The 22,540-nt window shown below is 23.5% G+C and overlaps 3 protein-coding genes across 4 annotated transcripts; 1 reads left to right on the plus strand and 2 right to left on the minus strand.

Annotated features, from left to right (window-relative positions):
* Nucleotides 1–7,943: 7,943 nt before the first annotated feature.
* On the plus strand, nt 7,944–9,071 carry Bm1094 (Uncharacterized protein; the record flags this gene model as incomplete). Its single annotated transcript, XM_043081406.1, has 2 exons — nt 7,944–8,174; nt 8,928–9,071. 2 exons carry the CDS (start codon nt 7,944–7,946, stop codon nt 9,069–9,071), a joined length of 375 nt encoding a protein of 124 aa, XP_042937340.1.
* Nucleotides 9,072–10,550: 1,479 nt separating this feature from the next.
* On the minus strand, nt 10,551–13,700 carry Bm10463 (Uncharacterized protein; the record flags this gene model as incomplete). Its single annotated transcript, XM_043081407.1, has 7 exons — nt 10,551–10,787; nt 11,372–11,562; nt 11,732–11,894; nt 11,980–12,163; nt 12,615–12,691; nt 13,256–13,362; nt 13,592–13,700. The coding sequence occupies 7 exons, from the start codon at nt 13,698–13,700 to the stop codon at nt 10,551–10,553; spliced, it is 1,068 nt and encodes a 355-aa protein (XP_042937341.1).
* Nucleotides 13,701–14,547: 847 nt separating this feature from the next.
* Nucleotides 14,548–19,212, minus strand: Bma-gta-1 (the record flags this gene model as incomplete). Of its 2 annotated transcripts, XM_043081408.1 has the most annotated exons (12): nt 14,548–14,666; nt 15,000–15,111; nt 15,394–15,540; nt 15,762–15,902; nt 16,122–16,286; nt 16,613–16,761; nt 17,134–17,353; nt 17,809–17,889; nt 18,065–18,114; nt 18,223–18,340; nt 18,545–18,669; nt 19,149–19,212. In XM_043081408.1, 12 exons carry the CDS (start codon nt 19,210–19,212, stop codon nt 14,548–14,550), a joined length of 1,491 nt encoding a protein of 496 aa, XP_042937342.1. The 2 variants fall into 2 exon arrangements, with proteins under 2 accessions (XP_042937342.1, XP_042937343.1); XM_043081409.1 differs by lacking the exon at nt 19,149–19,212 and having other exon boundaries at nt 18,545–18,652.
* Between the last annotated feature and the right edge of the window lie 3,328 nt (nt 19,213–22,540).

The following is a 22,540-nucleotide window of genomic DNA, read 5'->3' on the forward strand; positions in this document are numbered from 1 at the left end:
TTTTTTTTTTTTTTTTTTTTTTCATTTTTATTTAAACTATGACAATTGTCATACAAAAATAAAATGCAGCAAGTTTAACAAGTTGAAAACTCAAATCATTATTTTCCTTACAATTTTTTTCAAGAAAAAAACAAAAATAAAAAATAAAACAAAATGCGAAAGAAATTAAAACTTAACCAAAAAATTTTCCGTTCTTAGAAAAAAAAAAAAAAATTATCAGAGAAATTTAATGTGAAATTGTTATTTATTTATTTTTTTTTTCCTCTCTTTCTGCTTTTTCGTCTGCGCTTCTTTCTCTTATTATATTTCTCAAAGTATCAGTTTATTTTTTGTAATTTAAAAAAAATTTCCAATAGTAAAAGTTAATTTTTCATCTTTTATCAAAAAAAAGAAAAAAAAAATAGAAAATAAATTTAGTTGAAAAATTTTTCTATCACAATTCATTTACTTTCCCATTTATCAGTTCTTTTATTAAATATTTAAAAATGAAAAAAAAAAAAAAAAAAACGAAAACAATGATTACTTTTGCAAAAATATCTTTTGATTATTCGTGCAAAAATCTGTCCATTATATTTGCAAAATACTTGCAGTTATTAATTTAAATTTTATTTTCAAAATAAAATAAGTGCAAATTATAAAGATTAAAATGATTAAATCAATATTTATATATATATATTAATTAACTTTATTTGATAATTAATATTTATTAATTAACTCTATTTAATTAACATGGAATAAATATTTTTACGCAAACAATAGTTGCATTTTAATTTAATTTTATTTTCCGGAAATAAAATTAATATATGTCATATTAAATATAAATTATTCTGTATGAGAAAATCAACCAAAAAAAAATACATAAAATTTGTGAAGTAATTAACATCTAAGTTAATTAATTAATTAATGCATACATGTTGCTAAAAAAATTTTAATACTTGAAAATTTTTACACCTTTAATAATTTTAATATGATATATAATTAGATAATCTAATTTGAAGCACACTTTTTATGAATAAACTTTAGTTATTATAAATAAATATTGATATATTAATATAAAAAAAAAATTATAAATAAATTTTAATTAACTTTTCCATACATTAATTATTTGAATTTTTAGCATAGGAACAATTTAACAGAGATTTTCAATATTTAATTATTTTATAAACAAATAAAATATACTTGCATTTATATTGATTATTATTCAAATGGTGTTTACTGCTTGCTACGATAACTTTCAAAAACTTAAAAATTTAAGAAAGAATTTTTTTTTTCAAAAAACAAAAAAAAAACTTCGAAAAGCTTTTTTTTTTGAAAATTTGAAGAAAATTTATCAAAATATGACATTTTTCTCTTATTGATAGATACACAAAAAGTGAATGAATTTATGATTTACTTATTTCGATATTTCTATAAAAAATTACTAAATTTCTTCCTTTCCTTTTTGCTTTCATTTTTTTTTTTTTAATATATGAATTTAATGAAATATTTTGGTCATGAAACAATGAATCAATTAATTGTTTAATCTTATATGCAAAAAAAATAATTTTAATAGAAAGGAATGAATTTTAAAACAAAAAAAAAAAAAAAAATAATAACATAAAAGTAAAAAATTATCGGAAAGCAACACAAAAATTCTTTTTTTGCTACCTATTTAAGTAAAATTGCAAAGCAATTTTGATTTAATTCAATCAACAATTTTAATTTCATTTTTTTTTTTTGCAACAAATGGCGGAAATTGGATTTTTTTTTGTGTCCGAAAATAGTAACTTAAAATATTGATACATTGAACTTTTTTTTTCTGGTAAATATGCCAATAATTTAATTATATCAAATAATACTGATTAGATCATCCAGTTAGATCATCACATATTGATCAATTGGATCAATTTATTAAGATCAATTAATACAATTAGATCAGTTAATTATGGTTTGAAAGAAACGAGCAGAAATAAAAAAAAATCAAATCAATGATTAAAAGTAAAATATTTTTACAAATTACAATTTGAAATGAATTGTATATGTTTATTTAATTAATCCATAACAGAAATATCCTGAAATAGTAATTTTGAAAAATATTGTAATATTTCAGTTTGTAATTGCTTCATAATATTTTGCAAATTGAAAATATTAATTTAAAACTTTTTTTTGAAAAATAAAATACATTTATATGAATATCAAAATTTACAATAATTTAAAATCAGTCAAAAAAATTACTTCAGCGCAAGTCATTTCCGTTTTTTTTTCTTTCAATCTCAACATTTTTTATGAGTATAATTTAAAAGTTGGAAATCATTATAATATTACTTTTAGATTAAATAAAATTTTCACAAGTGGTTTTGATTTCAACAAATTTTCAACAAATTTTTTTTTTCAAATATTTCCTTTTATTCATCGTTTTTTTAATTTTTCTGCAAAAAAAAAAAAACAGCAAAAGCAAATAGTACTAAATAGGAATAAGTATTAATTAAGTTTTCATGAACAAAAAAAAAAAAAATGCAAAATATTTTTCGAAAAAAAAATCAAAATATTAAACTTTCATCTGAATTTATTCTTTTTTTTTAAAAGAAAAATTTCTTTAAATTTAAATGACTGATACAGCTTATCAATGTAATTTATCAATGATAAGAAAATGGAATGAAAATTTTCCATTTTGCTATTTGCAGAAAATATTTAACAAAAATACTTTGCCAAATATTTCATTAAATTTGCCTTTTTATTTTACTGTTAAAATAAAATTTAATTGATTGAAATCAATTCTCTGTCATTTTTATTGCTTGTTGTAAATGCTTTTGTCTTCAAATAATTTATTATTATTTAAAATTTACGTAATTTATCAGTAAATTATCAAAAAAAAAAAGAAATTCAGTAAATGAAATAAAAAATTGGTTTAAATTATCTGACAAGTGGCAAAACATTTCTTATCACAATGCACAAAATGCAACAAAGAACTGGTTAATTACATGATCAGAAATTAGAAATGCAATTAGTTAAATAAAAATTTGAAGCAAATTTTTTGCATTACACTTTTTTTTTTGACCTCTGAACTAAAAATTGAAATTTAAAATTTATTATTAATGTAACAATGATTTGATTGAAATTTAAAATATAAAATTAAATTTAAGTAAATTTAAGTAATTCAATGACTTTTCTTTCGCTCTCCTTTGTGTTATTAGTGATAAAATTATTATTGCTGCAAAATATTTCTAAAAATATTTGCTGAATTTTTAAATGGATTAAAATTAATAGCAGTACATTGATTTAAACACAAATGATACTTTGTTTTTGTCTCTTTTCTTGAAAAACAATTTCTGATTAATTTGCAGTATTAATGGCTAAAATGATTTTGACAATTAAAAGGAAAAAAAAAGCGATTTGCTTCTTTGATCAAAATGACACAAATAGGAAGCTAGTAGCAAATAGCAGGTAACTAATAGCAGGTAATTAGTAGCAGGTAACTAGTGACAGGTAACTTATACCAAGTAATTAGTAGCAAGTAACTTGTACCAGGTAGATAGTAGCAGGCAACCAATAGCATGTAACTTGTACTAGGTAACTAGTATCAGGTAATTAATGGCAGGTAACTTGTACCAAGTAACTAGCAGCATATAACTTGTACCAGGTAACTAGTAGCAAGAACCAGTAACAGGTAACTAGTAGCAGGTAACTTGTACCAGGTAAATAGTAGCAGGCAATTAATAGCATGTAACTTGTATTAGGTAACTAGTATCAGGTAATTAATGGCAGGTAACTTGTACCAAGTAACTAGCAGCAGGTAACTTGTACCAGGTAACTAATAGCAGGTAACTTGTACCAGATAACTAGTAGCAGATAACTAATAGCAAGTGATTAGTAACAAGTGGTCATTTTTCTTGCAGAATTTTTTCAATTTAATCTTAATTCGAAAAGAATAAAATGAAATTGATATTAAATAAGTAAAAGTAATTCATACGTGATTTGTTAAATTAATTGATTTAGATTAAAAATTTGATAGATGCAAAGGCAATTTGACAAATTAATTAATCATTTATTATATCAATAAGTTATACAATTATTTGAAAAAATCAATAGTTATATTATTGATTCACTTTTATAATGACAAATTATTTATTGTGAAAATTCAATAATATTTTTAATTATTATAGCATTTCATGAAATATCAAATGTAAAGTTATCATTTCATAGCATTTTTTATCACTGATATTTTAAAGCATTTTTCTATGATAGAAATTTAACTGTTAAAATTTTTATTATTAAAAGTGAATCACATTTATAAATTCAATCAAAGTTATAGTTACACCTGTTGTTTACTGTCTATGTCGCCAATTATTTGATATAATCGTATAACAATATAATAAATTAAAAAAAAAAAGTTTTTAAAATTTCAAATTTCAAATTTACAAAGCAAGCCTTATTTACAGTATTAATAATTATTGAAAATTGAAATTTAACAATTATAATTTTGATCTATTATTCAAGTATTTTCGCATTTCAAAAAAAAAAAAGTGATAAAAAATAATGATAAAAAATAAAAAAATAAAATATATTACAAAATAGTGTGAAAAAATTTTTTGAATAAAAAAAATCTGTGAGAAAATGCAAAAAAATATATAATAATAACAATGATTTTGCTATTTTCATCTATTATTAATGAAAATTTGCTGATGAGATTATCTCAATAAGCTAAAATTTTTAAAAATTCATTTTAAATTTGTTTGGTTTTTGCTTTTTACAAATAAAAGTACATTTATAGATTTAGTTTAATAATAATTAATCAATATATATAATAATTATTCAATATATATTATAATTAAATTATAATAATTCAATAATTAATCAATATATAAAAGTTTGAGAATATATTTTTGCACAAATATAAAAGAAAATATTTGATTTGAACAAAAATTAATTTTATAAAAATAAACATTTTTATTCAAAAGATAATCAAATGAAATGACTGAAAAGAACAAAAAAATTGGCTTTTTTTTTTTCTTTTCTTCTTTTCAGTTGACAAATTGACATATTTCAGCATAAATTCATTTTTTAATTTTAATTTTTTCTCTCCATTTTACATAATGACGAATCTTTTTACAGTTTTGCCAAGAAAAAAAAAAAAGAAACGAAAAAGAGAAATTGTGAAGTAAATTTTTTTTTTTCTACTTTAGAAACTTTCATGAAATTAAATTAAAGATTGAAAAAGTAGGATTGAGAAGAAGGACGTCAATTAAATGAACTAGCAATTGCACCTATGTAAATAATTTGAATTTTTGGATTCAAAATTTTTTCTTACAAATAAAATGTACTTTCTTCTATCAAAAATATCCGCCACAACACAGTTAGTTCATTTAAATTACAAAATTATTTAAATGCACCTTGAAATTTGAAAAAAAAAATTAAATAAATAATCATTTAAAATGTCAAAGAAAAAGAAATAAGTGAAATTTGTGGATATTCTGAAACTAATAATTTTCATTCATAATTCTTCTGAATATGTAACAGATAATAAAGTACTTTGACCAACTATTTTAATTTATAGTTATTTCGAATTTTCAGTTAATTTCAATTACATTTATCAAACATTTTATTGATCCATTCGTGCTCTTTTCAAATCATTTTATTGCCTAAAAAATTTTATATTTGTCAATTTATCATCTCAATCCAACAACTACCTTCTACAGTTTATAATTATTAAACAATAAATCACTTTTAAAATTCAAAATTGCCAAACTTAAAACCAATATTTATCGTTTAAATAAGAAATATGAATAATCCAAACCTAATTAAAAATTTGATTTTTTCAACAAAATTGAATTTAAATCAGCTTTTTTATTAAAATTGCATATTTGAGCAAAAATTTTATTTGTTCAATAAAAATATTTAACAACGCTTAAGTTAGAATTAATACAATTAAAAAAAATTTACGTAGCAGAAAATTTTGAAAAATTAAATAAATATTCAAAAAGGAAACTAAATTCATTCCATTCAGTTGGAATTACATCAAATTAAAATAAATTGAAAATATAATTTAAAATATAATTTAGTTTTCTGTGTCAAAATTTTCAAATTTATCAAAATCATAATTTTTTAGGAATGATTGTTTTTTTTTTAAACTATGGGAAAATTATAATAATTTTTTAATGTTAAATTTATGAAAGCAAGAAAACGAAAAACACACAAGAAATTATAGTTAAATTAAAATAAATTGCAGAGAAAAAATTCACTTAAAAATTAAAAATATAAATTTATTATCAGAAATTGCAATTTTATGAAATAAATTTTATAATATCAAAAATAAAATATTAAAGAAAAAAAAAATTAGATAAACAAAAAATAAAATATGCAAAAACATCACATTAAAAATTATTTAATTGGGATCAAATTTAAATTAGTAACAATGAATGAATTTAAATTTGGTTATTGTAATTTTGAAATTTATTACTTTGTTAAATAATTTCATTTGATTTTTTTGAAAAATGATCGAAAAATTATGACAAAAAAGTATTTTAACTAAAAAAAAAGAAATATATGAATTATTGCAGTAATAATAAAAAGCAAAAAACAAAGAAAGAAGGAAAGAAAAAAAATGAAATAAAATTATTTGCTCATTTTGCCACCACCTTCTGATTAGAATTTAAAAATAAAATTTCAATCGGATATTATGTTTGAATTAAAACGTATAAATATCTACGATAAGCTAAAATAAGCTAATAAAGTTAGTCTAAGAAATTTAATATATACAAAATGAATTAATAATTATTGTTTGCGAAAAAGTATAAATACTATTTTTACATCAAATTACAAAAAAAAAAATTTAAATTGATTTCAACTAATTTAAAATTTTATAAATTAACAGGAAACATTTAATAAATATCACAGTAATTTTATGCATATTCAATCATTTAGTGTGAAAATTTTAAAATTTTTTCCTTTAATTAATTAATATCAAAAAAAAAAAATTTTTTTTAAGGATTAGTCTGATTAATTAAATGTAAAATAAATTAAATTAATTAAAATATATATATCTCAAATTTAAAAATTGCTGCAACTTCATAAATTTGAATAAGAAATCAAACATTGCATTTTTCTTATCATTTTCAATTTCTAAATGAAAAACATAAATGTAATTCAAATAAATGTAATTATGCATCCAATTTAATTAGAAAAAATACAATAAAAAATTGTTTTTAAAAATTTGTATTTTTGATAAAAACAATTGTGTATCTAATTTATATGTAATTGATAATAAATGCAATTATGTATTTAATTTAATTAAATTTTATTTGAAAAGTGAGAAAACAAAGCAATTAATTTAGTAAAAATTTGAAGAGCTGATTTAAAATGAAAAAGGAAGAAAGTTGGTAATGAAATAAATGTAATTATCAATTTAATTAATAAATTATAATTAATTTATTTGTGTTTGTTAGTTTTAATTGTTAAAGTTAAAAGTATAATTAATCATTGCAGCAATATTTATAATATCTGAAAATTGTATGAATAGGAAAAAAAATTCTGATTACTTTCAAAAATTCAAAAAAATTGTTTTTATTTTTCTTTCATCCGATTATAATGATGAATCAATCATTTATTGGTGAGAAAAACTAAAGCAAACAAAATAAATAAAATAATAAACAATCACAAATTGTTCAAAAAATAATAGCTAACTATTAACTATTTATTTCGAAAAAATTTTTCTAATTTTCAGTTATACAAAAATTTTTAAACAATTCCATAAAAATTTTTTTTAAAAAAATGAATTTATTTATTCAAATAATATCACAAAAATATATTAATTAAACTTTTTGATTTCTGTTATAGCATTGCTCTTTTTTTTTTTTTTTTTGTTATATTTTGTGTTTTAATTAATTTAAAATTTCTCAATTTTGTATAAAAATCATTACTTCAATTATTATTATTTTTCATTTTTATTTTTATTTCAGAAATTTTAAATGATTCAAATAATTATTATTTCATTCTTTTGCTTTTTCTTTGTTTTGGCTGAAAATGAGAAGCAATTAAAAGGTGCAAGAAATGTTCGTATTTACATTCCAATTAATGGATCACAAATTATTGATTTTGGATTTAAAATTCGTAATGCTATTGCATTTTTTCCAAAAAATGATAAATTTAATGAACAATCAATGATGATTATTCGAAATGGACGATTAGTTCGAGAAGCGGTAATGAATTTATTCAATTCTTTGCTTAGCTTAATTAAATTTCATTAGCATAATTATCAATTATTGTATAACTTCATTGACAATACCAAAATTATTTCTCATTTGATATAATTAGCAAAAAATTTTTAATTATTAGTTTTTTTTTTTTGATTGACATAATGTGAATTATTTCAAATTAATACTTTTCATTTGGTATTTAAATAATTTTTTCTCATTTTTTTTTGAATAATTAACTTAATTTTATTCTTGAATTGCAATGAAATTATTTAAAAGTTTTTGTGCTTTTAACTTTAGTTAGTTTAATTGAATTTTAGCATTTTTAATAAATAATTTTATTTCTAACAAAACTTTTTGCTTCTTTTTTCTTCTCCAAAAGATATCTTCTACAACAACAGCAAGTTCAAATGTTCAAATCAATTAGCATCTTAGACATGAAACCTTTCCTACATTCTTAGAATCATTATCATTTCTATATTGTTATTTTTATTATTACCATTATCAGTTATTACTATCATTATTGTCACCATTCTCAGTTATTATTATTATTATTACCATTATCATTTATTATTATTACTGTTATTTTTATTATTATTATTACCATTATCAGTTATTATTTTTATTATTATTAAAATTTCTTGATTAGTTGATCAGTCATAATTTATATATTAATTCATCATAATATATATGTATGCAAGATCATTTGTAAAACACAATAGAAAATGCATTTTATGAAAATTAATTTTTTAAATTTAGATAAAATTTTATGAGGGACGAGTGTATTACTCACGTGGCAAATTTCGCATTCGAAATTTTCAAGAGCGTGATTCAACGGTGCTACTTTTTGAAGGACCCAATGGTGCACCACAAAAGTATTCCATTGAAGTTAAAAAAGATTAATGTATTTACGAGAATGAATAATATTAATGATGATGATAGTAACAAGACTAGTTGTTAATTAATAATAATAATAATAATAATAATAATGACAATAATGACAGGAGAGTTTACATATTTGATTGACTTTATTATTCATTTTAATTATCATTTATACACATCTATGGTATAAGAAAATGACGCGTATATGCTTGTATTTGTTGGGTTTATAATTTATTAAAATCGTAAAAAATGTTTTTAATTCGTAAATCGTACAAACGTCGTTGAAATATTTTTTAATTTATTATTTTAAAATATTATTGTAATTTGATTATCCATTAATGAACTGTTTATAAATTCATAAATGCGTTAAACATATATCATTATAATTAAGCAGTAATGAATGTCTTGAATAAATTAAATAATTCATAACATTCATAATAACTACATTCTCTTTTTTTGCTTTCTTCGATTCCTCCAAATTTATTCCAATTTTTGATTAATTGTTTAAATTCAAATAATCGTAACATTTTGGGGTGCAATATTTCACAAACAAATTTGTACGACAATTTCAACATAATTAAATCAGCACCTTAATCATTCTACTAAGATTAAATTTTATCATTTAACACTTATTTTATTAAGTTTTAATTTTATCATTTAACACTTTTCAAAAAGTACTCTATCTTTAAATATAATAACTGCTTGAGATGTTCTTATGATTTATATAATTATGTATATAATTAGACTAATAGATGATAAAATAAATTGATCAGTTAAACATGAAAAAGTAATAAATAAAAAATTATGATTACATCAACATAATATCTCACTATGATTTTAACTCGTTATGATCAAAGACATTTATAAATTTTCGATGAAACGAATGAACGAGCAATTTTTGAAATTACAAAAGAGTAAAAAAAAAAAAAAAACAATTATTTATTACTTTGAACTTTTCTGGAGGACGAAATTAAATTCGCGATGGAAACTAATTTTTTTCTTGACCGCTGAACATGATTAAAAAATCAAAAAAAAAAAAAAAGAAATCGATAGATGCATTTAACGCAATATTTACGATTATACTAAAGTATTAGTATTCACAATCATGTAATTATAATAAATATCAGCTATTAGAAATTCTAACTTAGCTTTATTTAATTTTAATTCCGTTTGATTTACGAAAAAAAAAATCCAAATTTCTAATGGTTGATGAAAAAAACAAAAAAGAAAAGAAAACCTTCATTGAAGTAATGCAGTTCCATACATTATTACCGTTATTGTTTTAATGTATAACAATTTTATGATAAGTTGGTTATTGTTAATATGCATTATATTTTTTTTTTCTTTATTTTATATTTAATTTAATTTAATTTTATATTTTTAAGGATATAAAATGAAACATTTTTCAATTTATTGTTGAGCCATGTATTACAAATATTTACTAAATATTAAAATATTATTTATTTATTTCATAGAAGTAAAAACAAAAACAAAAAAACATTAAATTTTCAATAAATGTTGAATAAGTAAAGCAACACCAGAAACAGTAATACTATTGCCAAGTGCATGATACATTTGTTTCGATGAAATTTCATATGGTTTTGCAAAAGTTTTAGGAAAACCTAGCAAATTAGCTATTTCACGCCAGGAAAAATAGCGAATTTGACAGTACTTCAAATTTTTACAATTATCATAGAGTACAAAATCTCTTAACTGTTCGATGCTTATACACTGATCCTGAAATAACGATGATAACAATAAACAAAATGATAAACTATAATTTTGTTGCAGTAATTAAATTTAAATTGTATATTTGTTCTAAAAATAAAATTAAACTTTATAATGTCAATCGATATTGAAATGTACAATATCATTGCACATAAAATTGAATGGTAAGTATTTACAAATGTATAACTGTCAGGTAGAAAGTAAATATCGTATCAATGCAACTTAATTTTTTAACGTTAGATAACAGATATTAATTCCTGTATACAACCAATAGTTCATACTTATAGTTTACTATCAGAATGACTATATGATGCTACAAAAAGTATGATATTTCCAAAATTGTTTAATTGCTTTGCGCATAATAATCAATTAAATATCTATACAAGAAGCTGCTAATTGTATATTCATTTAAAACATTTTATAAAAGAAAAAAAAAAACTTTAAATGATTTGATCACTGTATTATTTTTTTACAGCTTACTATCAGCATATTTGAAAGTATTTTCACAAAATATGATTAAAAAGCTAACATTTCAACAACTATTTTAAAGATTAACTTTAAATTTTAAGAAGCAAAAACTCTGATGCACATACCTGAATGTTGTTGGAAAATTGTAGTAGAATAGGTCCGGTACCAGTAACATAACGGTAGTAAGATTTAGTGAAACATGATGAATGAATGTTATATGGTGTTACAAATGACATAACATTTCCGAAACGTTGAACTATTTCAGGTAAAATGACCAAAGAATTATCTTCATTAGCTTCATTGCATAAATATTCACCTTCAAAAAAACATTTTCTAAATTTACAACTATTTACAAATCAAATATCATTTTGCTAGTATGTCAAATATTTAAATTTTCATGTTGAAAAAAGAAAGAAGAAAACAAATATAACACAATAAAGAAATAGCTATATTCATTTTAGATAATTATTTTGCACAAATTTTACCGATAACTTTTGAGCGCAAAACTGTCATATCATTCTTTGGCCAATTATCGATAATTTTACTGGTTGTTGGAATAGCAATACAGTTATTTGCAAGTTTAGCCAAGAGGTAATATCGAGGTCTTGAATTTGGAATGCCAATTTTGGTTGGTGAAATAATATATTCCTGAAAAAGAAAATATTGATAAAAATCTGTTTATTCAGATAAACTATGCATCATCAAAGTTTTAAATTAACCAAAAAATGCAAACCTCAAAATTGTAACATAAATTTATCAACGTATCAGTGAGTAAATGATGAGCTTCAGATGCTTCAAAGCCACAAACATTTTCAACAATAATATAACGAGGAGGTTTTTTCATAGACTTTAAAGCATTGCAAATCTTTTTAAGTGCATTACAACGATGATCTGCCACATCCTTTCTCAATCCTTTCCTGATTATAATTATCACTTGTATGATTTGATTTTCAACAAATAGGTATATTGTAATTTTCTAATTTTAATAAATATATATGATAAAAAAGTAATGCATTTCTGAAAATGGAATAAAAAATGAACGATAGAGCACCACTTAGAAACTTTTCATACACTCTAAATATGATCAGAACTAAAAGAAATCTAAAAAAAAAAAAAAAAAAGAAAGAAACGATAGTGACTAAGGATTTTGAAACGACTATTACTTGGAATTTGAGATAATACAATATTATGAATTAAACATAATCATTTTAATCATTTAATCAATCACTACATATGTTAAATGTGTTAACCAACTAAAAATAAACAACTAGAAGTTAAAAAGACTAAAAAGATCAGGGAAATAATTGAATTTTCTATATACTTATATATAATTATATAAAAAATTAACAAACAAAATCAGAAATATACCTTGTAAATGGTTGACAAGGTGGAGACAATGTCCATATATCAGCATTGTAGTCGTCATAATAATCAGTCGTAAGTTTCTATAAGTTAATTAACTATAATGAAAAATAATGCATTTCGATATTAGAATTATTTTTCATTTGTAACTGTATTTATATGAAAATTGACAAAGTTCAGTATTATTTCAACCTAAAATTGCATTATATTACAACATGCAAAAGTAAAATCAGAATGATCAATCCATAAAAAATAACACATTGCATTTCTTATTGCTGTTAATAAAAGTTAGATGAACAGTGATATTACAAACAATATCAAAATCTTATATTATAACTCTGAAATTTACATGTGGATGAGTGATATAATAGATAAAAAATTTTAATTAGCATTTACCAATTGAAATTTGCTAGATAAAATGTTGCATTTATTATATAACTTACATATTTCAAATAAGAGAAGAAAAAATCAAATTTTTCAAAATTAATTAACACTTTGGAAGGATATTTATTGTAAACTTTATCACTATACTATCCAATATTTATTCATTCTCCCTCCATTTTTAATTTTATCAGCAAATATCTTTGTGGATAATGTTAATAACTCTAGGAAAGAAATTAAAAAAAAAAAAAAAAAAATTGACCAACCTCAATATTACATTGCTGAATTTCAGTATTGGGAAAATTATACTTATAAATAGCATTTGTAACTGTATTTATATCAAGCGCACGTATGACTAGATGTAATCCAATTTCTGAAAATTGTTTAGAATATAATTTACTTATAGTTAATATAATAAATCATTTGATTGATTAATTGAATGAATAAGAAGATTCCTAATATATATTTTTTATTTACACAATTAATCAATCAAATGATTTATTAAAATTTCTACTATGATTAATTACTTCATCTTTATGTTACAAAAATGTTAGCTTTGCCATTAGTTGTTATATTTACTTCTATAATGTTCAATTATTTACCTTTTAAAGCATAATGAAAGCCACCAATTCCAGCAAAAAATTCTAAACATTTCAACGGTTCACCACTTCTTGCACAAAAAAATGAAGCATTTTGCTGTTTGTCGACCATTTCAACAAAATTTATAAATTATCCTAAAGTTAATTAATTTCTTTTTTCTTTTGTATAGAGGCTATAAGCTGAAATTACTGTGTAATTCATAACAATATAACCATACCACATTCATAAATAAATTACTTTTGTAATATCATATGATAAACAATCAAATGATTCGATGAATAACTGATGAGCTTTTCAAAATTCCTTTCACTTACTTTTCTTCGTTCAAATTTCAAGAATTTTTACTTGTTCTGTGCATAATTTCTTTAATGGAGAACATTAGAGATACTGTCGTCTTATACAAGTTATCTACCATTAATTGAATTAGCCATAACAACAATCAAATTTGCATTTCAAGAATTATCGTTTATCAACAACAAAGAAACAATCACAACCACTGTTGTAAGCGAAAGTAATAAACACAAAGAAATAAATGATAAATATGATAAATGTTTAAGTGAAGAGCTTAAATCAACCAAAATTCCAAAATAAATGTATGATGCAAATAAAAATTACAACATTATATGCACCAAAGAAATTTTTTAGATTATCTTATGAAAACATAGAAATAATATTGGATAGCCACAATCATCTAAATATCTATAACTATCTTAGTGTAATAATTCAAATGGAAAGTTCGACCCACTAATTATTGTTACAGCCTGAGAGTAATATTCAGCTGAGAGATCATTCTAGTTTCCTTTTCTGAAATTATATTAGTAGAAAAGAATGCCCAATAAGTCTTATATAACAGCAATACGTTATAAATGTATACTGAATCAAGAATAATTTATAATCCTTTCTATATATTTCCTTTTCCTTTTTGAAAGAAAAGTAACTACCTGAAAGACAGCACTGTTCACAGTTCTGATAATGACTTAGTAATAATATCCAGTGTTATTTCCAGGTGTTTATCAGTAAAAATAAGTGCAGGCCTAAATCGAACTGTGGCTTTTCCACAACCACCAATAAGTAAACCTGAAAATAATACATACTGTGTTAAATTCTAGAGAAAATTGGAAGAGATTTTAAATTCATCAAAAGTTTGATTTCATTTTATACAAGCTTAATTCATATAGTATTTTGTCTCTTTTAGTTATAATATATAGAATAATACAAAGACGCCCTTCAGTGAGCAACTGAAGGGTTTTTTTAAAATTATTATTACGCCTACTAACTGAATGATGCATATAAATCCATACATAATCCATAAAGCAAGTTGGCAATCTTTCGAACGATAAAGCGGTCAGTCATGAACTAAATTTAAAAAATAAAAGAAAAAAATGGAAAACTTCAAACAGACTTATATACCATTATTTCCAGCTATTTCTAGGAATTTATCTCGAACAACACGGTCAGGCATATCAAATGCGCAAAATGTTCCAAGACCTCGTACATTTTGTACCATAGAATTATTAGCACTCTTAAATTCAAATCATCAGTTATAAAAATAATATTCATGGAAAATAATCCAATTTGGTAGTACACCTTTCTTATTCCTACGCTTCCATCTTTCGAAGTAAATTATATAACTCAAAGATTCTACTTCAAAAATACTACCGTTAAGAAAAGTTATGAATATCATGAAAGCCTTTTATTCATTATAATTATATTATCAACCGCATGGTTTATAAGCTTACTGGTAACATAACCTTACTTATCACCATTATTATTAGCATATGTTCCAAATATTTAAAATATTTACTTCGATTTTTCGTAGTTCACTCTGCATTGTTGCTCCAACTTTTCGCATCTGTTCCAGTAAGTTATCTCTTTCTATAACTTTTAATGCCTTTTCAAGAAGAATCACCTTTGTTGGATCACCTAGCCATGTATTGTAAATTCTGTACGGCTAAAAAGCTTTCAAATTAAATAAACATACTTAAAATCTGAGTCGACAAAGTAATTAGAGATTTTGCAGAACTACCAAACACGTGTACCATTTGAGCGAACAAAATTAGAAGACGGTTGAGAAATCTACGATTATGAAGAATTAAATTGAATAATATTACTAACAGTTTTGTAGGTCACAAATGACATTTTGAACACAGTACATAATAAAATAATACCAACCTCTTTCATTTGTAAATGGTTCGCATAGAAATAACCAGCAACCATCAATTTTTTCGCAAAAACAACAATATCCGGTGGACTGCTTAGATTCCATGAGTCGTGTGCCCAAAAGGTTCCTGTCCCACCTCCACCAGTTTGAACCTTAAACATATTACTTCGTCATTTTTCGAATTTGTCAAGATATGAGTTGTTAGTTTTCCAATGCTGTCAGTTTTTGAGGATAATCGATTGGTCGATTTAAGAAATAGTAAAATCAAACTCTGACCTTCCTTGTTAACATAACTATTTATGCCATTCCATTTTGCTATTGCATAATACTTTAAAACATATAACAAAAGAGAAAATTATAAAATGAGACACCTCATCAACAATAAAAACAACGCCATGCTTTGCAGTTATATCGCGAAGACCTTGAAAAAAAGCTGGAGATCCATGATTATCACCGCCTTCACCTTGAATCGGTTCAACAATCACAGCAGCTATATCGTGCTTCGTTTCTTTCCATTTTTTTATTAATTCTTCTACCTGCAGCATATAATAATTCGTATCGCTTTTATTTCATTTCTGACAAAACTCAAAAATTAGATATTGTGACATCATACGTCAGTTAGCTATGTATTCTAATTCAACTAAATATTTGATTCTTGTCTTATTATAGAAGATTTGGAAAATAAGTGGTTTGTTAATACGATATTATACACTTTCGATATGCAGTTATGACTAAAGTATCTGGCTTGATAAAACTAATTACTCATATATTAAGAAAAAAAAAGGTATCAATATGACATATATTGCCAGAGATCACCACTTAAACAAATATACGCTGAAGTTAAGTAAAAAAATCTACTAACATTCGCAAGACATTTTTGATCCTGTTGTTCGTTATAAGAAACATTCTTTTCAAGCGGATATTTATAACGTGGAAATTCAGCAACAGGCCATTGGAAAGCTGGTAAATCAACCTTATGAATTGCTTTGGAATGAGTGATTGATAGAGCCGCTGAAAAGCGATGAGCTGTTCAACTCAGATCACAATATGATGTTAATTTATATATAACTTTGGCTTTAAGTTAAAGCCATTACATTTCTCAGAAATTATTTCGTTCTATTCTTTTTACCACTTCTCTGTTTATGCAAATTTTGATCTCTTATGACACTATTTCTAACTTTCCATTTTACTATCTCTTTTATGTAGCCTAAATTTTATTTAAAAATATCTGCGACAGAAATGACATAGAGCAAAAAGATTATTCAAGGCAAAACGTACGGTGAATCGAACGAATAATTAAACATACTCTGAATATACGTTAATTAGATTTCGTTGTGCTTTATGCTTCGATCTTCAAAATCTCCAAAAAAAAAGAAAACTTACTCAATGAGCGACCATGAAATGACCCATCAAATGACAAGACTGACAAATTTGGTGTACCAGGCAATTCATGCTTCATGCATGAATCCAGATCGTCTTTGGTTGGTGGACTACCACCACGTTTTTGCGCTTGATACCACATAAATGCCGCTTTAATTGCATTCTCGTTGGATGATGTCCCACACAATACATTTTGTACGCCAGGACATCCTTTTGGTGCTATCTAAGTACATGAAATTATTAGATAAAAAAGAAAACGGAAGAAGTTTTAGTTTCTTAAATACTGTTTTAAAACTTACTCAGAAGTGCCCATGGAAAATGAAAGCACATTGAACTTATACTGTTAATAGGGGACAGAACGCATGTCCCGAATAATCTTAACTTCACGGCCACTAACCTATATTAATAATTTCAACTTTACTTTATTAGCAAATCTCATTTACGAAAATTAATTAGGTGCCAGTAACTGAAATGTTTACATATGTGTGCAGTGATCCTTGCTGATCCTAGCATTTAGCCGAATGAACATTCAAACATCTCTGTGAGTTAATTAGGCTTCGTTTGCTTTATCATTTTCTAAATACGAAGCTACTTTTATTTGATCTCTTAAAGTAGTGGATATTACCGATTTTTCGGAATTATTTTAGTTGATGGGCTATTATGAAAGAAATCACTAACCGAACTTAGAGAATTTTTCATAGCATCTACAAAAAAAGTAGGTGGAAAAGATCCCAGTGCTGGTCTGCTTACTGCCGTTGTCTGAAATTCATTTTTTTTTTATGTTTCACGTAGATAAACTCGCCAACTTCGAGGATAAAACGTAACAACTGAATCAATTTATGATTTTTGAAATAGTTTCAAGAATTGACAAATACGATTTAAATATAAAATGAAGAGCTTTTTTCATAATTACAACAAATGTTAATTAACATACCACAAAGCGAGGATCTGAAACAGCTTTGACCAAATCAGGATGATTATAACCTGAAAAAAATAGCGCACTTGTGATGAAGCATTCAACAAAATTCCTGACCTTGGATGATTTCGAAACTAAAAATTAGTCCAAAAAAATAATAAATAGAAAAGAAAAACCAAGTGCTAATGAAGAAATTTGCATATACACATCAAGAAGGACATTTTCGTCTGCATCGACGATATAATTCCCTTTTGATTTCTCGTAATCAATGAAACATTTCACCGAAGCTGCTTGCTGGAACGGTAAAATGTTAAGCAATTTTAGCAACAAATTTTAATGATCAGTTAAAAGTTGTGGAGAACATGGGGAAAAAGAGACATTTAATGGGCAGATTTCTTATACAAACAGATAACAAAATATCCACATAATAATGCAAAAAGGATCGATAATTTACAAATAAAATCAAATTCTAGGAAATAATTAAATTTAACAACTAACATGTTGTAAATCCATTTCAACTTGCATTCGTTTTGACTTTGGACCTGGAAAGGTACCACAGATCTTTGGTCGTGGTGGTTCGCCTAATACTGTCGTTGCTGTTTGCATATAACGTATCCATTTAGCTAAAGTAAAACATTATTACTCCAAATATCTATAAAATATTGCAAAATTTAAAAAAAAAAAAAAGATCTAAGCCTAACCTTAACAAGTATTACATTATAATCAGCAATTTGGAATGTTGAGGGTAGAAAAAAGAAGACAGAATTTAAAAACTTCCCGAATGTTTAAAAAATGACCAATTTTTTTTAACGATGACAGTAAATTTGGATTGTCCGATAAAAAAGATTCAGCAACTTGCATTTTCCCAGGTATTATTGTTTAGGAAAATGTAAGATTCATTTAAAAAATGAGAGGAAAACAGGACGACAAAGGAGAAAGGGAGAAAAGGATGTGAAAATGAAGAAAGGATGACTGAACATTATTTTTTGATAATCATTGTTTAATGTTACTAATCTTTAATTTTAATTATTGTAATTTGGAGTGTAGTCTTCTACGTTAATTAAGACTTGAAGAACAAAAGAAAAAAAAAGAAAGAAACTACCTGAAAACAAGTTGAAATTCCCACCAGCACGCGAAAATATTAGAGGACAGAGAATTGTTTTCATTCTGCAAAAAAAAAAAAAAAAGCAGAGAGAAAGGGAGAAGACAGGGAGAAAAAGATAAAGAGGAAAGCAGAGAGAAGAGATGAAAAAGAAAGATAAAGATTAATATAAGATAAGGAACAGAGCTTCTCTCTTTCTCTCCCTCTTTCCCATCTTCTGTCTTAATAGTCTATGATAACAATAACGACAACAACAACAACAACAATAACAATAACATTATAAGCAGTGGACCCCGTTGCTGCAGTCATTATCATCCTTATCATTCTTATCAGTTCGTCCATCCATCAATTACCAAGTTGCTCAATTATTTACTTATTCCGCTAATTTTAATTGGAATGCTTGGAAGGAATGAGTTTAATTAATTTAATCATTTAAGAAGGAGGTAATTAACTGATTTGAAATAAATAAATAAGTAAATTAAACAAACAAACAACAATAATATTGAATTATATATATCAAAATATTTCAAGAAATTACAAAAGAGAAAGTAACTTCTTTTTTTATTAAATCATATCTTTTACATATTCATTTTTAAACATAATAAATAAATGTGTTATTAATAATATCACAAGAAAATGATGATAATAATGATATAGTGATAATGATAATGATAATGTAAAGATGATCACATGAAGATTATCATCATCAGTGCATTATCAGATATAAATTAAAAGTTGAATTAGTTGTCTGAGATTGAAAACTACTGAGAGTAAATATGGGAGATCTGATGATAAGGTTTCGAAATAAATTAATTATTCCCAGTACCCTATGCCTTTTTATAAACAAAACTTTGACATTTAGCACTTTTACATTCTCGGAATTGTTGTTTATGAAGCTATAAGCAAAATGATGATGATAACTTGATAAATTAGATAAATTAATTAGGCTAATTAATTAATTAGTTAAAGTAAAGGAATGTAGTTCACTTGAAATAAGCGTTTTTTCTTGGCAGAAAATAAAAGAGAAAGCATAAAAAGGAGAAAGAAGCAAAATTTTCAAGAATCTCACATATATATTTCATATTTTTTGAATATTTGTTAAAGTAATATCAATTAATTAAATGAAATAAACTGTGATATGGAAGAGAAATTAAAAATGAACGAAAAATTTTGTATTATAATAATTAAAAATGAAATTGTGTAGTAAAAAACATCGTTTTTGCTTACTGATTTTATATGTTTAAGATTTACAGTATTTTTATTAATTTTTCTTTCAATATTTTTATCTATTTTGTTATTATTGATTTAAATCTTGAAAATCATTTGGATAATTATAGGAGATAAGTGAGAAATAAAATAATATTTAATTTAGTAGTAGCAAATTCCTATATTTCACTTTGTTTTCAATGATTTACTTTCATTTTCAAAACAAATTTTTGTTCTTTTTTCTTTTTCACTTTCACTTTTATTTACATTTGAAATATTTTAAAACTGATAAATTTATGATAGAAATATTAGAAAGATAAGAATCCAAACTCAAATAATGTGCCAAAATAATTTTTGTTTTTGTTAGATTTTTACTTTTATTATTTTTATTTTTTGGTGACTATCGATCAATTAAAGAATTTATATATTTATTGATAGTTAATTATAAAAATGGATTTAAAATCATACAAAAATATTACTTCATTATGGTAATAATGTCAAAGGATTATATGTTGATTAAATCTAGCAAAATATGTTTTTTACAGTTATCAGATATTTTATTAATGAGTTTCTGATTATTATTTTTGTAAACAGTTGATTTATTTTTTTGTTTTTTTGCTTTTTATTTTTTTTCAATTTTTTATAACAAATGCAAATTTCAGTTTCTGTCTTGCTATTTTCATTCAAATTACTTCATCTTTTCTTTTAAGAAACAACTTTATACAGATATTTAATAAGTAATAATGATAAAGTGAATTAGTAGGATAGCATTATCTGTACAGAATGTTAAACTGGTAGTGATAAGTTATAAGTTTAAGTTAGATTTTTTTGTGCGAATATATCTTTAGCAAGGTATTAATGATTCGAAGTAATCTATCTATCAAATATATAGCATTAACATTTTCATTTTTTTTTTTTAAATTGATAATTACTATGAAATTAAGAAACGAAAAAAGAGTTGCAAAGAAAAAAATAAAGTTTTTTTTTTTTTTTGTTGTTGGAGAATGTTTTGTTTGTAAGAAAAATAAAATCCAAATATATTTCAACATTTAAGAATGCTGAAATGATACCAATAGTATTGGAAGAAGTATGACAAACTATCAAGACTACAATAACAATTTTGATAATTATCGGTGCTATCTGGTGGATATTGTGATAATACTACTATTGCTCTCATATTTTTACATATTTCCAGGAATTAGTAGAAAATTTAAATATTTCCCAACAAAAAAAGAAAAATTTTTATTCGATATTTTTAAAGACTAAATATCTAAAGACATGAAATTTTATTTGAAAAAAAAAAAAAAAAAAAGGAAATAAAATGTTAATCATTTGAATCTTGTTGCAATAGTATATTGGAATGATCAGAATTAGAATTCAACACTATCATTCTGATATCATAATAAAAATCAAGATCAGTCAATTAAACTGAAACGATTAAAAGATTCGAAATGATTTTATCCTTTACTTCTTCTGTATCATTTAAAATATACTAAAAAGTAAATGTGTAGCCGATGGCTGATGATATTTTAGACTAATAGCTAATATGATAAATAATCTGGAAATGATAAAATTTAAAGATACTATATGTCATTCTATGCATCATACACTGAAAATATAGAAATTCAAAACTGTTTCTGGAATTTGTAATTTGAATTTTTAAAAATCTTAACAACATTTACATTGACAGAATAAGCGTTTATACCTACTTTTTTTAAACGTCTTCTTGATGATATAACATGAAGAAAGATATTAATGCATTTAAAATATTTCTAAAAGTTCTAGAAGTTTCATTCCATATATTATACAGTGTAGTGAAATCATAACGCGCAATTTTTAATATAAATGTACAGGTATTAGTGACACTGAAAAGTTTTCCAAGTAAATTCAAAGAATATTAGCTTTAAGTCGAGTATTAAGGGAAGAATCGCTATGTCTACACCCAAAAATGTTTACAATCATTGGGATATGGCTTATCAAAAGTATTTAAGAAAACGAATGCAATCAAATTTCAAGGAACATTAGTAACGGTAAAAAGGAAAGTATTTGAAAATCAGTTAATGGATTAAATCTTATTTTTGCAAGATATCCGAAATAATGGCACCATCAAAATATCATACAATAGATCACAATTCAGGCATAAATATAATCAGTGCAATTAGTAATCACAATTTCGACATTAATAT

Source organism: Brugia malayi (genome assembly GCF_000002995.4).
Source record: "Brugia malayi strain FR3 genome assembly, contig: Bm_v4_Chr4_scaffold_001, whole genome shotgun sequence".
Lineage (NCBI taxonomy): Eukaryota > Metazoa > Nematoda > Chromadorea > Rhabditida > Onchocercidae > Brugia > Brugia malayi.